The sequence below is a fragment of the Sardina pilchardus genome, chromosome 3 (genome assembly GCF_963854185.1).
Source record: "Sardina pilchardus chromosome 3, fSarPil1.1, whole genome shotgun sequence".
Lineage (NCBI taxonomy): Eukaryota > Metazoa > Chordata > Actinopteri > Clupeiformes > Clupeidae > Sardina > Sardina pilchardus.
This window is the reverse complement of record NC_084996.1, coordinates 8,469,438-8,485,851: the sequence shown is the minus strand read 5'-3', so window position 1 is coordinate 8,485,851 and position 16,414 is coordinate 8,469,438. Positions and strand designations below refer to the sequence as shown.

Sequence of the window (16,414 nt, the reverse complement as noted above, 5' to 3'; positions counted from 1 at the left end):
ATAAGGGTAAGCTAAGTCTTAAACATCGAAACGCCTCATGTCAAGGATACAATTTCACATTTCAATCCGGTAAGCAAACACATAAATATCTGCCTCATTTGTCAATCACATTCAAAAAGTGACAGATTTATATATCTAACATTCATTGGCATTGGGGTTACTTTAAAAGTTGTATTGAACTTTTTACGCTTTTCATGGAACACTGCAAAGAGGAAGCTCATGCACACACACGTCAGCCAGTGAGCCATAAAACATGGCGATTTCCTACCTTCACATGATTGTTAGTTCCCATTCTTTAGCTTCGGCCTACCTATCAGCATCACACCTGCATGTGGTTCCATGCTGTGGCGACTGGCGAATCTTTTCCATCCCCCAACAGTCTGTCGAGAACGTCTCTATATCGTGCCTTCCCTGTGCACCCTTTTCATACTAAAAGAGACATTTGTAGTCTGCAAATTGCCAGTAATTATACTGGCTGAGTGAAAGCTCCATTTAACAACCATGCCCTAAATGACCTTTAATTGACGTGAGCATTTTACAAAGCTTAGGGAATTCCTCAAATAAGGCCCCCATTGCTTATACAGATGTTGTCTAGAAAGAGAAAAAAGGGACCACATCTCTGCATTTTGATGTGTCACACGCACCCTATGACTATAATAGATACTCTGCTATCACCTGCAGTCAGTCACAGAAGCCTAACACACGCCGAGATTAGTGACAAAGCCTAAATAAATAAACTTCTGTCAACAAGGACTTGAAATAGAGCCATGTCACGGCATACAACAATAAAAACAATATCTACATAAATCCTAAGCAATGGGCACCATTTACTATTTCAGGCATTCATAAGACAAATGGCTTTAGGGTATTGCATACATGATTTCTGTGTCTCATGAAAACACACCTCAAGGTATTTTGATCAGAATTGCTACATGAAAATCTACTTAATCAAATATACAACAAATATGTCCTTTATTGTCTATGAAAAAAGTCCTAGGCATTAAATTGTGAAATAGCATTTCCTGTAAAATAGAAACCTATGAGCAAAACATTAAAAAAGAGAAAAACTACGCAGGACAATACGCGTTATTCAACGTAAATTTACAAGAGAATCATGGTCTGATGCTACAGATTAAGAAAACAAAACAAGCAAAAAGTAAATCCAGATAAACAAATTCAAAATGAAATAGGATCAAACAGTTTTCATCTGGTAGATAAGCCAGCAGTTGGCTGTGTGTTTTTGACAGCAGTTGGCTGTGTTAATAGTTATTATGAGCCTCATATCAAAATCAATGGAGCAAAAGTGAGTTTGGAAGGTATTTTGCACTTGTGTTATCGTAGAAAATCCATGTCAATCCAAGGCAGCTGGACGAAAAACTCCTGTTCCATCTGTCCAATTAGAGTGAAGTCCACATCTGTCGGAGTGGAAAAGTCATTTGGATCTCACACCAAAAAAAAAAAAAATGTCAAGATGGAAATTCAGCAACATCAGAACAGTTTACAACCTTCATACTGAAGCATTCCTGCATGTGTATATATCTGGAAAAAAAAAAATAAAACAAACAAACGTGTGTGAGTTGAGTTTGCATCCACATCTTACAGGCAGTCACTCCCTCAGCCACCTCAGTGGACCAGCAGAAGTGCCGAGGACAACCAGGGACCGGACATGCACGCGTGGGACACAGTCCTCGTCACCATCACATCATTTGAGTTCTAGAGTCTTGGTGGTGACTTGGGTACCAGGGGCTGAAGGAGTTCATATATCCGCCAGAATGCATGGGGGCTCCTTTGTTCGTCATAGAAACGTCCCAGAGAGGTGGCATTCCGGGGGAGCAGGGGGGCGCCGAGGAGACCGCATGGAGGTGCTCCCCTTCAGGTCCACTCGAGCCGTGCTTCATGATCTTCTTGTACTTTGAGCGTTTGTTCTGGAACCAAATCTTAACCTGGGATGTGAGTGAGAGCAGAGAGAGCGAGAGAGAGAGAGAGAGAGAGAGAGAGAGAGAGAGAGAGAGACATCACTATCAATGTCATTACCATAAAAAGCCATCTTTGGATGAGGTGTTGAATGTGGTTGACACATGAACATTTTATTACTGAGACCAATCAAATATCAACTCATTCACCTTGCATGCGAGCAGCACTCTTGGCCACATAAATATCTGACAGCCATAAAGAAGTGTTGGCTTGCAAGGCTTTTGGGTGCAGGGGGAGAGGGTTTAAAGTGTCTTAATTGCTGTGACAGCTCTCCCGGGTGCCACAGAATTGCAAACATTCACAATTTCCATGCAAGTGCGAGCTCATGGGGTTTGGAAACAGCGGCGTGACACCCAAAATGCACACGGAACAAAGCGGAGCATGTGGGCTCGCCGGGGAATACGCGGCGTAATTGCCATGACAGAGCAAGTCACTGTGAGCCTGGCACGCGTTAGCGGTTGTTTTCTGCGTGATACGAACAATGAGGGCATTTTATAGATATTTTCATTTAAGAAGATGGCAAAATGTTTATGGAACCACAGCACCCACAGCGTAGTTAAATCCTCTCTAGTAAACGGTAATTATGGTAATGTATTCCAAAGCTGGGTCACAGACACATTGCAGGCAAGGCTACCCACTTTGCATGTACAGTCATGGATAACAGTGACAATACCCATTTAGAATTAGAAGAAGAGAAGAGAGAGAGAGAGAGAAAGAGAGATTGAAGAGGAAAAAGAGAGAAGATGATGGTGTTGTTGCTGCTGCTAAGGACGGCACTGATGACATTGTAAAACTATTGTAAAGATGATCAAAGAGTGCAAGCCTATTTGCTAACTGTTACATTGCATAGAGGAGGTGTTTCTGACATTTTAAATATTGCCCATACTTTTCTTCGTACAGGCAGAAGGTGCAAAGAAGAACTCTAGTTAAAGAGTAGTTTTCGTTACAAAATGCTGTGCTCAATTCTTGACATGCAAACACATTATATCAATCATGAAGTGAAAATAAGGGCTAGCCATTCCTTTTTATACATATGATATACAGTATAATATCAACCAGGGACCAGAAAAATATGCTGCAATTACTGGTGTAGATTTCAACAGCAACAGACGTGAATAACCAAAGCTTTTAGCTTGATATGTCTACTAATTGGGTAATGTCAAACGAAAAAAAAAACACTGCGCTCAAAGATTTCTTGACACCTATTAGACAGCAACACTGGGTGGTCAACCAATGAGAGAGCTCATATGACCAGGTTAATGCTTTCAGGTGCACGGTGTGGCAAAATGCAGTGAGTGGACAACACCAGAGGCATTCCTCTAGTCTACCAGGAGCATCTAAGGTGTGGATGATTTACAGTAAAGTACTGAGACTGAGAGTGGTAAGGAAAGTATGAAAATGAGCCAAATAGCCAAAATGGCTGCTTTGTGTGTGTGTGTGGGGGGGGGGGCAAGCCTGTAAAATAAAAATGCTAAAGGAAACAGTACAGAACAGAAAGATGGGCACTCGATAGGGGTTCGTTTGTGTGTGTGTGTGTGTGTGTGTGTGTGTGTGTGTGTGTGTGTGTGTGTGTGTCTGTGTGTACGTTCCTGTGTGTGCGTGTTTCTGTCTGTGTGTGTGTGTGCATGTGTGTGTGTGTGTGTGTGTGTGTGTGTGTGTGTGTGTGTGTGTGTGTGTGTGAACGGGTGGAGTTGGTGCGTGCAGTTTTGCAGGTGCATTTCCAGGGAGGAGCGATGGAGTGGGCAGAGGTTTCTGACAGGTAAATAGACCATTGACGACAGAGTGGAGCATTTTGCCCAGCAGAAATAGAGTTGTTGCCAGCCGTGTTTGTGTGCGTATGTGTGTGTGTGTGTGTGTGTGTGTGTGTGTGTGTGTGTGGCCTGAGTATGTGTGTGAATGAGAGAGAGAGAGAGAGAGAGAGAGAGAGAGAGAGAGAGAGAGAGAGAGAGAGAGAGTCAAACATGTAATATGTTTTTCCCAATTGCTGGCAATTAATGACAAAAAACCTGATCATAATTTCTATGTGTAAACCACTGATTCTATAAGTGTGGCTATTGATTAAAGTTTGAGGTGAGTCTTTACAATTAAAACCTCCATGGTAGGCATGCCAGTTGTTTCATCTATTGCAGAACAAAAGGAAATAATTGTATATTGAAGTAAAAACAGAAAAGGGGAAAATATATGAATAGTCTTCCACGCCCCTATATAGCCAAGCCACCAAATTAAGCCATTGCCTTCTTCAGATGTGTTGAATTTAAAATGGCAAATTGATGTGCTCCACACTCGAATGAGACTATTCTATTCTGTCAACTAATATCAGACCTTAGACATCCAGAGGATAGTTACTTACTCAACGCTGTACTGAGAATGGTTGAGAATGACAAGAAGGGATGTGTTAAAAAAAACACATCTCTGTGTGTGTTCAGGGACTACACATTTTGTGTCAGTTTCAACATAGCAATTGTGTGGCTGGCTGGGTGAAAAACAGAGTTCAACTATCTCAAATAACCAAACAAAATGTGTATCTGCAAAAAGGTGTACCTTTTGTTTGTTTGTTTGCTTGTTTTTGTTGTTTATCTTGCTGCACAAAATTAACACAAAATTACACAAATTCGTGTTGTCACTGAACTCAATCATAATGTCTCATTTTGTCACATCCCTTTTTGCATTGGACTTGCGCTATACTGAGACATGTCGACAAATCTCCTTCAAAGCATTGGTGTGATTTCAGCTTTGTACCTGGTGTTAAGACTCTATTTTGGTCTTTTTAAACGATACATAATCTCCATACAATGATAGGTGTCCGCAGGTTCAGTTGCAGAAAATGTGCTTTTCTGCTGTGGAGTTAGCAAAGATGCTCCCAGAGTCTTTAATTCTGCTGCAAGATTATAGGATGCAAGCATGGTTCAAACTGTTTTAACTAAGAAATGTGTGTGACTGATAGGACAGCAGTATTTACTGCTAGGGATGTCTGAATTTGTTTATGTAGGCTGTCTTTAAAAAAATAAAATAAATAAATGAGACCAAATGAGACTCTTCAGTAAATAGCATTTCTCATTTAGCCATAACAGCTGATGCATGCGCTTTCAGCCCCCCCTACAAACGAGCATGCCTTTTCTTGTTTTCTTGTTTTCTGTACCAACTGGATAAGTAGACTAATTCCCCTGAGTTCCTCATAAAACTGAAGAAGGGTGTTAACTGTGGTAACACTACGCTAAATGTCTAATCTGAACCGTAACGTGAGACTGACCATCCGCTCACTCATACAAAATGACGCAGCTCTGTGAACCGATCTCAAGCAGGCCCCGATAAACCTGACAGTGGACAACGGTGAAGCGACGCAGCTGGCGTTTCTCTGAAACCATTTCCAGTACCAGGAGGCCCCCAGAGTGGCTCTCAAGACTCCTGCTGAACACACTCAGCCCATTTCGATGATGGACAAAATGGCCTCTCTCAGTCTCTGCCCTTTCTGTGGACCCCGAGTGGGCTTGGCCTGGGACAATGCTTATGGCGTTCAGTTTGCAGATCAAAGCACAATCACAAATTTCACACTCACACACACACACACACACACACACACACACACACACACACACACACACACATTTTTTATTGACTTGGTCAACTTGGACTGCTTGGCCTGCTTTGAACACCAGGACTCCACCCTGACAAGCCATCACTGTGTGGAGTTCTATTGTGTTCTTTTGGCCAGTCTGGCTAACATGCATTTCAGAGATTTTAAATAAAACCACGGGTCTCAACCCTCCTCCAGAACAGGTCACGCAAGAGTCAGCAATTAACAGTCAACAATTAACCGACATCTTGCACAAGGCTGGCACCATCTTACCACGTCCAAGCAAGACTAACAGAGATAACAATGCATTTAAATATTTATTGTGAAGACATCTAATAATGTCCTACCATGTTCTACACATAATATTGAGTAAGCCTAGACTGTAATAAGACCTGCCTGTGAGGCAAGTTGAACTGATCCACAACACCGACTTTGCTGCATCACCTCAGTCAAAACAGGAAGGCTATCCATGATTGATCATGTGCATTCAGCCTCAAAATATTTCTTAATGATGAGCATTTCGGAAAATGTGTTCAAATATTCTAAATATGGTATATAAATATTTATGAGTACTACAATGAGTGGCTAATTACCTTGCGTTACAATGCATTGTCATCACAGTAAAATATGCTGATGGCCTAACGATCAGGATCTCTACCTGGGATGGCTCAGAAAGCGTTGGATTCTGCGGCTGAATAGGGACAGGACTTGTCAATGTCAAGGACAATGAATGGAGCAAAGACCAAAGATAGGGTAATCAGTGCCAGGGGAGGAGACAACATCCCCTCTCCTCCGTCTCCAATCATTCTGAACTACCCATCAGCAGTGTCCACATTTAAACTGCTTTGAGTTCAGATTTCATCCAACTTGTCATGGGACGCTAACATCAAGTACATGCTGTCTAAGTCAAGGCCAAGGATCCATTATCTCAGCGTTGCCAAAAGAGCTGGTCTGCCATGATATGTTCTAAAGCAAATAAATGATAACTTTATTGGTCCAATTTTTGAATATGTCAGCCAGGTGTGGGGTGGGTTGACAAGGGGACTGTCTAAGGAGCTGGGGAGAGTGCAAAAACATTGCTGCCAGCAGGATCATTGGAATCCCATCTTCCCCTTTTCCAGCACTCTCAACAAAAAAATATGCAAGCAGTTCTTCTCCTCTCCATGATTTCCAGTCTGCTGCCCCTACACTTATACACATATTATTCTTTATGTCGTTGTGGGTAATACGTAGTGCCAAAGAATAGAACTAATATTTCCCTACTCTACTAGCTTTTGAGATGATTTGAAAATTATATTTATTATAGTATTTGTTTTATTCATTTGTATTATTTTTTTGTTTTTTCTCCTGAATGCAATTCAGGTTGCACTGTTTTAAAAACGTTCAAACTGTCCTACCCTGCCATGTCTAACTTTAAATGAATCTCAATTGCCTGATTTGTGTCAAATGTATTCATATATAAACTCAGGCATCTGTGTAATGTGGGCCTGGATCGAACATACCAACTCAAATATTTAAGCACAATTTTGCTTTGTGGCAAAATAACTGCATTTATTTTTCCCCCAACAGAGGATTACCATAAATTTCAACAGCAGACTGTAGTAGCCTAACCTCTAACTTTCACAGGACAACCCTGGCAGCCGCTTGTAAACAGACAGATGCACTAAAACAAACTCAAACTCCGAGGTCTCCTACTTTGATGTCAACAGAAAGCGTCAAATCAAAGCGTCTGTACCTGAGTTTGCGTCAGACCCAGCTTTGCCGCGAGGTCAGCGCGTTCGGGCAGAGCCAGGTACTGCGTTTGCTGGAAGCGCTGGTTCAGGGCCTGCAGTTGTAAACTGGAGTAGATTGTCCGTGGCTTGCGAATCTTCTTTCCTTTGCCATTCAGACGAATTTCTCCGTTTTCGATGACTGTTGGCTTTTCGTGATCTAGAACATAGCGAAATGCTACAAAATTACATTGGTTCACCAAGGATATCAAAAACATGTAGGCTAAGCATACAATCAAATAGGCTACCATGGCAGGCGATAGGCCTACACCAAACTTTAATTAGGCTAATAATAATCAATGATTATCACACTGGCTCGAATTTAGACCTACAAAAACCTATAGAGTAAACTATGTGTTTTCCGTCCTCCCCTCTTTGCTTATTTTATATGCATGCATGTCTCCGTGCTAACCCATCTTCTGATATTGATGCAAACTTGCAAAAGAGACACTGGGTGGGCTTTCCAAGTTGTAGACATATCAACGTTTTTAAACTGGAAATGTAACCTTAAGGCCTTAAAGGTTGTTTATTTTCCCATTTAACAATTTCAACTCCCTGTATCGAATGAGGCGCAATCCATGTTTCTGGAATCGATTATTGTTATTCCATTAGGTTGAAGAGCACGCTTGATACGAGTAGACCTATGATGAGCATGGGTCAGATTGGATCGCAGGTGACCAATATTAGAAAAAACTCGAACAGGAAATATACTGGTCATTTAAAAGATTGTGGTTCTAATCTATACATTATTCACATATTTGAATTTCACAAACATTAAAATGTATGCTAACAATTAATTAGTTTGGTATTACTGACGCACAAAATAATCAGAGTATAAAACTAAACGTATTCTGCAGTCAATAGTCTAAACGGGCTCTAAAATATCAATCTAACTTGAAAACTGTGTGTTAAGTGATCCAGATCGAATTTACGAAAGTGCCTCTGCAGGTAGGCTACATGGAGACTCTGGGAAGCACATCGAAAAGTTAAGGTAGGCCTACATTTTAAGGCACCGGTCATCTATGAATGAACTTCAAGGAAGCTCTATGAAATGTGACACACATTTGATATTCAAGGAGCTTAGTCAAGGTAAAATGAATGAAAGAATATGACCTATATAATTTAACAAAATTATTTAGATTTTTTAGGCGAAATATCCCAATCTCAACAGTGCCGTATAGGCTAATTAGTTCAGGTTTTCCACAGAGCAGCAAGTAGCCTAATAAGAGAATGAATTTAAAAATAAGAAGAAATGTTATCCACAACGATAAAACATGTCAAATGCAACTATAAACAGCCTCAGATTCATGGGTAGGTTATTGATGGTTTAGTAGCCTATACTGTAGTATACAAGCGCTGGTTTTAACGTTTTGATCAACAAAACGAACGCATTTCCAGAACAACATATTGCATTTGCTAAATGTAGCCTACAGGTTTCAACATTCAGACATGCATTATTGTATCGCTATATGTGAATATTGTCTTGCATATGCTATGGTTTCATCCAAAATAGTCAACTCCAGAAATGTAAATATCTTATGCACGTGTGCAGGCCTAGGCCTCCTATTTGATATGCAGATCAGTCGTGTGACTGTCGTTAGCAACTATAATTAAACCAGCATTACTCTTTCTTATCAGTTACGACCACGAAAAAAAGTGTCTGTAAAACTAGCCGTCATAAACACAACCATTACTGTGGAGTATGATTTCAGTCTGAGATCTGGCTTCAAAGGTGAAGTTTAAAAAAATACGAAAATTATCTCAATTTTAATGCAGCGCACAGAGTGGATCTTCTCCAAGTGAGAACACAATGTAATACAGACCTATAGCCTAGCTAATTTAGCATAGCCCAAGGCCCTGCAGTGATGCCACTATATCAAATTAGATAATGAACACTGGTTGCACAGTTCACGTGCAACACTGCCAACATGATCAAATAGACAAGTGCAAAAAGATACGGTATTTGGCGGTAAATTCAGTGGTGACCAATACAGGTTATCTGACTCCAATGTGATGCATTTTACATTTACATTGCCTAGTTAGTTTATTTCGAGTTTCTTATGTGTGATCAGAACAGTCTGGTTTACCTGAGTCGTCGATTCTTGTGTGCCCCAACCCGCTGTTGTGGTTACTGGGCTGGTACGGAAGGTAGGCACTAGAATGGTGAGCGCCCACCGTACCCGGGTAGTAACCAAGTGAGCGACCATAGGAGGACGCGCCGGTGGAGAAGGGAGTGTCGTGCTGCGAATGTCCACCCGGATGCAACCCATGAACGGGATAATGTCCGTGAGACAAACCGGGAGAGTGCTGTTGGTGAGGTGGGTAGCCGTGACCGAATTCCAAAAACGCCGATTTGGAGGGATCCGAAGCAACCAAACTGTCAGAGAGCGAACTCATAGTCATTATTAAGCGAGGGGTCCATTAATGCACCGTAAGGGGATAAGTTGGGTGGACGTAAAATATATCCAAGCCACCACATACATCCTTTAGTGTGTCAAATATACATTAAGAACTAAATTCCTCAGAATTTCGGACCGGACAGACCACAAAGAAAAGAGCAACGCCAATGTACTGGGCACGAATCACAGGCGCTCCCAGTCTTTCTCCTCATTTCGAATATTAGGGGCGGGTGTGTTTCAGTCTCCGTAGGTCAAACAGAGAGCTCTCTCTGATTGGTTGAGGAAGCATGTCATTCTTTCAAAGAATAGGGAACAAGCATATTGAGCCTGATAAACACCCTGATTCGCAATACAATTTTGCACGGATGGATGATCTTTAATGACTGCAATTCTATGCTCATTGATGCTGTACATTTTGCCTACAGGACGGTGTCCTCGGAAATTGGTAACATAATAGTGTCTTCCACAAGTCAACTTAAACACCATCACCCTGTCATTACTTTATTTTAAAAATTACAAAATTAAATCCTTATCTAAATCTTAAAACACATTCATTTTACTGTATTTATCCATATAGCGTGGGTGTCTTAATTTTCTGTTGGCAATCTAATTATTTCAAAACTTAACCATACCATTCCAAAATCCTATTGACATCGAATATCAGCTCAAGTCAAAGCACCCAAATGTAAGTAGAAAAGATTGTCTCGGAAAATGACCAATTCACACAGATTATCTAATTTGTTCTCCCACGATGCCACAAGTGTCTATTCAGCCCGACACGTTCCTTCTGTGTTATCTTTAAGACGGTGACTTCTGAGGTTGCGAACCCAGTAAAACAAGCTAGTATTTTAAAGATGAGATGTACATATTTATTCAACTGCCAATTTGAGGCCGGTAATATCACGATTCTCAAATGTCTCGATTAATATTTTAACATAGTTATTATCCTTGAAATGTGTGCGCCAAACTCTCCAGAACTTCTTTTAATGTCCCATATGATTTCTTGACCGATTAATTCTTTCTTTCTATTAATTTCCCAAGTAGTCTAATGAATATGTATGCAATTTTTGTATAAGAAATTTGACTATCTTTGATAGGCCTATATATTATTTAGCTTTAAAATAAATGCATGAAAAACAGTAATCCGTTTTATGCATGCATGTGCTTCATTCATTCACAATATTCAAAATGTATTTAACTGATATTTTCATCATCTGATATTTTCCCTTCAGCATCCACAGCACAGCATGAAACACCTTCCTTTGAAATAAAAAGCCGGTATGTCATTATGGACACAGCTTGTCGCTGGACAGATATGTTATTTTTTTGCTAAAAAATAAGAGGTTCTACATTGCGTTTCAATGCCTAATAATAGACCTACAGAATAGGCTAAACTGCACAAACATTAGAGACTGCACGACTGCATTAACGTATAGGCCATACAAATTGGTTAGGTCAAATGAAGATTTAAAATCACACAGGCCAACAGAACTTCTAAACAGTCTAACCGGTCAACAAATAAGTTAAATAACTGAACTGCTAAGGTTAAATGATACATAATATTTGGCATTTGTATTTAACTGATCGAACTTTTTCATCAGAAATATCCTATAGGCTAAAGGGGATGTCTGCATAGCCTATCAATTTGGCTGGACTACTACGGATAATGGAAACTTCGATTTGTCCGCAGTCTATATTCAAGACACCTCTCGTAAAATACGTAACCCACATTCCCAAGTTTTCCCAGGAAAAAGAAAACAATATTTGATTTGCATTATGCCGGTTGCTATGTTATTAGGTTCTCAGTCATGACAAGCCTGTACCCAACGCGTTATGCTGTTGAAATTAACCTACAGGTGCATGGTAGGCTGTAGCCTATTGTCCAAGTTAACAGACCTGTATTTGGTAATTGGGATAAAAAACACCGCATATTTAATGTAATGTATCGTTGTTAAAACATACATTTGTTCAAACAAATTGATGACTGTTATCCTGCATCTGCAGTCCAATGTCGAGGGACGCTCAGACGACAAGTTCACAACTTTTGGTTGTGAGCAAGTAGAGAAAAAAGTTAAGTGAGTAGATCAGGCTACGTTTCCTGATTTTGAAGGTTTTGATCATAATCTCAATGAAATAAAATAGCTTACTTACTGACTGAGCTTTTAAATTGCGCTTTGAGAGTCAAGGTGGCAAATGTCTTTGAGCGTCGTCGTGTCCTATTCATGACTTTTATACTAAAGCAATAGGATATAATGTGTGATTGTTTGTTTTACTTTTCAAATAAAAACTTCACGACATTTTTGATGAGACTGATTCGTAAAAGGGAGGACGGCATCTCTCAATACCACCAAACCCACGGAACGCCTGGCATTGCAACCTTGATGGAGCAGGCCGCGAAGTGACCCTTTTCGTCACTTTCCGCTTTGGGTGTCCCTACAGTGACATTCTTTAGCTTGCAGTCTTGGCACCCTGGACGTCAATGATTGCCATCGTCGGGGTAGCCAGCCTACCCAGTATTTTATACAGAAAAGTGAAGACAAATAAATACCCGTTCTTGCATTATAAAATAAGCATTCAGCGTCGTATTCAAATGCGTTTTCCCCGGGAGGTTGTTTTATTTCATTGATCCATCCCGGATGCCATTCGTTTCTTGGTCATTAGAGAACTTAATTCCTATCCTCTACCCAAATCCACCGTCCGTGTTGTGGTTTAAGAATTGGAGACGTGAATACATCAGTGACATAAGAAATAGATTTTACAGGTCGTTCAGACTCAAAGTGTAAAGTAATTCGCAAATAAATACAGTAGTCCAGAATATTAGCGTGTATGTGATAAGTGACTCCAAGTAATTTAAGACACATTCGTTTGATGAAACCTAATGAGGATTTATCTCTGTTGGCTTGTATATAACTATCTAGTAGGTTAGTAAGAATATTAGCCTCGCCTCATTGAGGTAGTGTACACACCTTTAAACACAATAGTTTGTGCCAATAAACAAAGGCTTTGCGCTCATTCCAGGAGTACGGTTGGTGCTTGTTTCCCGCCGGAGGACTCGTGTTATTAGGCCAATGCAGTGACGTGAGGAGAATTGCAGATCCCCCTCGCTTTCATCTCGAGCCAGCATTCCTCGGCGCTTTGATTTATAGTCGTACAACCGTCTGGGCACGCCCTTTCCCAGCCGCGAACTGTGACATTTCTTCGCGCTGTTGCCATCTTTGCGGTTTTGTTTACAACGCGTGTGGGAGGTCAAGTGCCGTTTAACCTACACTAAGGTCACCGAGCTTGACCCTGCATTGTATGTTTACCTGGATGCACCTGCTTGTTCAAGGTTATTTAGCATATTGGTGTGTTGACAAGAGAAGCTCACCTTTTTTTTTTTTTTTTTGCAACTTCAGCAAATAGAACTGGGTGTCTGACAGAATACCTTCCAGGCAAATGGGTTGACATCAATGCAGGGCTTTAGATCAAGTGAGTAGCCTTACAGGGCCTCCATGCATTCATCCATCTTGATGTAAAACATGATCTTATCTGAATCTTAAAATCTTCCAAAAAACATGTAGCACTAGTATACACCATGAATGCCCGAATGACAAAGGAAAGGTATTTGCAGAAAATGTGGCAATGTGTGATATATGTATTTATTTCATCTTTGTATATCCTATGGTGTGGTGTGGTGTGGTGTGTGTGTGTGTGTGTGTGTGTGTGTGTGTGTGTGTGTGTGTGTGTATGTGTGAGTGTGAGAGAGAGAGAGAGAGAGAGAGAGAGAGAGAGAGAGAGATGAACTAGAAACACAGACTCTCTTAAAGGCTGTAATTATGAGTACATTATAGAGCAGAACAAAGGCAGGCCCTGGAGTCATGGAGTGAGGATGTGCCCCTGCTGCAGCTCCCATTCACTCTGAAGGGAGAAAAGTTAATAACAATACTCTCCAGCTCAGCCCAGACACAGTGGCGTCTGCCCTCCCACACGTGTGTGTGTGTGTGTGTGTGTGTGTGTGTGTGTGTGTGTGTGTGTGTGTGTGTGTGTGTGTGTGTGTGTGTGTGTGTGTGTGTGTGTGCGTGTGTGTGTGTGTGTGTGTGTGTGTGTGTGTGTGCAGCCAATCATAATGTCTGTGCATGCATGTGCAGAATATGAGTGTTGGCATGTTCACTTGGGTTTGGTCATTTGAACAATCACACCCTGCAACACACTCACAGTTGTGTTAAAACCAGTTTCTGGTTCATGCTGAAGAAATGTTGGGGCGAGTGGCCATCCCAAGAGCATGCTGAAGCAAAGCAACTGTGAAACTGCACAGATTCCACCGGGTCCCTCGCAAAACAAAAACAAAAACAAATCAATATCAGTGCTACTTTCAGTATCTGCAGGTACTGTACATAGTCTCTATTAGTGCTGTTGGATTTCAATTGATTGAAAATACCCTGGCTCCTTTCACAAGAGATAATTCAGACCCCCCCCCCCCCCACACACACACACACACACAGACACACACGGTTTTATCAACACCATTGGACATTTTTCTTTATCATTTAATAACTTTCACTGAGGTCTAGCGTGTGTTTACTCCAACCCTACGGAGAGGATTTGCTTCCAGCAGAAGAGGATGTCATGGATCTGGGTCACCAGAGCCACAGATTTGCAGGGCTGCATAAGTAAAAAACGACTTAAATTAAGGAGGGCGAAGACTTGTGGTTGTACAGGGTGAGGGGGAATCCTCTTTGAAGAACACCGATAGTTCTCTTCACCAAAGCAAACATAATTTAGATGTAATAACGCTTCCACTACAATGCCCACGGGCACATTATTGTAACAGGATAAGGAGCAATTGTGAGACAATTAGGTCCATGCATGACTACAGGTCTCAGAAAAGGCTACAAAAGGGCACTCCCACAAACATGTGTCTCCCAAAGGGAAAAATGTGCAGGTGTTTGCAAGCGTTTCCCCCAAGAAAAGCTTCTCTAAAATAACACTTTGCAACCAGCCTACGAAATGAGCACATAATTCATTAATTAGGAAATTAAAGCGGTGTGGTCCGTTTGTTCAACAGGTGTCTCCGGAGAGCTTGTTTATAGTTATAGCCTTGATAAGAAATGCTAAATTTTACTACACCAGAACCTTACTTGTTTTGAAAGGGTTTTTGGTAACAGTAGTGGTAATTGATCATTTCAAGCTTTCTGTCTTTCTTTCTTTCGTTCTTTCTTTCTTTCTTTCTTTTTTATTCACATTGTGATAATTGGTGTTATTCTCCCATGAGGTGCTGTATTTCTTTGGTTTCTTACAAATTACAGAACATGCTCACTCTAGCCCCGGACATTATTTTTCAATGGGTCTGTTACTGTAGGCTTTGTGATACTTTCACGGCGAGCTGCTTGTATTTATCTCTGATCTGTCAGCCAGGGACCTTTAAAAAACGTACTTTACCTGGCCACACAGACCCCATAATAGTTTAATTTTCCATGGTCCTTTTCTTGATTCTCTGTAAACATTTCAAGAGTTTGTCGGCTTGTTTAGGTAGCCTCAGAGAGGAAATATTTAGTCTTTTATTTGAGGAAATAGGTAAATTAATTGGGATTTTGTTTTTTCCGTTGTTCAACAAAACAACAAAAAAGACCCATGTGCAAGAAAGGACATTCTACATGATGTTTGGAAAGGTCTGTCGAGGTAATGTGTCTAACTGTAAAAATGATTATAATACTGATGACAAATTATAATAATAAATAAAATAACCACAAAACAGTATAATAATAATAATAATAATAATAATAATAATAATTGGGTAACTATTATTGTTTGTTTGTTTATAATGACCATAATTGCATTATGTATAATGTAGCCTATATTAAAATTACTGTAATGAAAATAACAAAAAAACAAACAAATAGGCCTAGTCTCACTTCAAAGATTTCAATAAAGTCCCATACCCTTTCTCTCCAAGCCTAAATATTAGGGCTACCTATAAATTACAAGTAGTTGTTTCTAAATAAGTACAATAAAATCACTTGGATCTTTGACAAAGGCATGCATTTAATTGTTATGTGAATTGTTGAAGTGTAAACAGGCAAAGAGAACACATTCGCTTGATTTTAGGGATAGGAGGCAGATTTGAGGAGTTTGTCATTGCTGGCAAGACAAACACTTAGGCCAGTGCAATGCATCTACCATGCAAGGTAGGACAATTCTGTTTCAACTGAAATGCTCAACATCAGTTAGAGCAGATATCTGAATCAATAGAGGCATTCACATATGTCCAATGTAATAGAGTTGAATAATATTGAAGCAGTAAGTCTGAAGTTGAAAATGAGAATTGTAAGATGAGGAAGTGGAAGTCTTATCCTTTACATACTGATCCTCTATCGACGCACCAGTCGGCATGTACTGTATCTCTGTATGGAAAGTAGATACAAGTATAACAAATGCTTGGGTCATGTATTTGTTTGTGTCCGTGTATGGCTGGGTGGATGTTTGTGTGTGTGTCTGTGTGTTTGTGTGGTGTGGGGGGTGGGGTGTTTATGAGAGAGTGCGAGTTTGTGTTTTGTGAGAGATGGTCCTCAGATAAAACGTCTCTGTTTTCTTCCTGTGTCTTGGGTCTTCACTCTGTTTTCTAGGGTGACCTTCCATAACCTCAACAGATATTACACTCTCTGAATGAATCAGCCAGCACCCATTTGGCTAAATTAGTAGTAACTATAAGATTATCATCG

General features: G+C 40.5%; 1 protein-coding gene across 1 annotated transcript; it reads right to left on the bottom strand.

Annotated features, from left to right (window-relative positions):
• Nucleotides 1-955: 955 nt before the first annotated feature.
• LOC134076064 (homeobox protein Dlx4a-like) lies at nt 956-9,895 on the bottom strand. Its single transcript, XM_062531068.1, has 3 exons — nt 9,405-9,895; nt 7,284-7,477; nt 956-1,943 (listed from the first exon to the last, which is right to left on the bottom strand). The coding sequence occupies exons 1-3, from the start codon at nt 9,718-9,720 to the stop codon at nt 1,698-1,700; spliced, it is 756 nt and encodes a 251-aa protein (XP_062387052.1). The 5' UTR covers nt 9,721-9,895; the 3' UTR covers nt 956-1,697.
• Nucleotides 9,896-16,414: the final 6,519 nt, after the last annotated feature.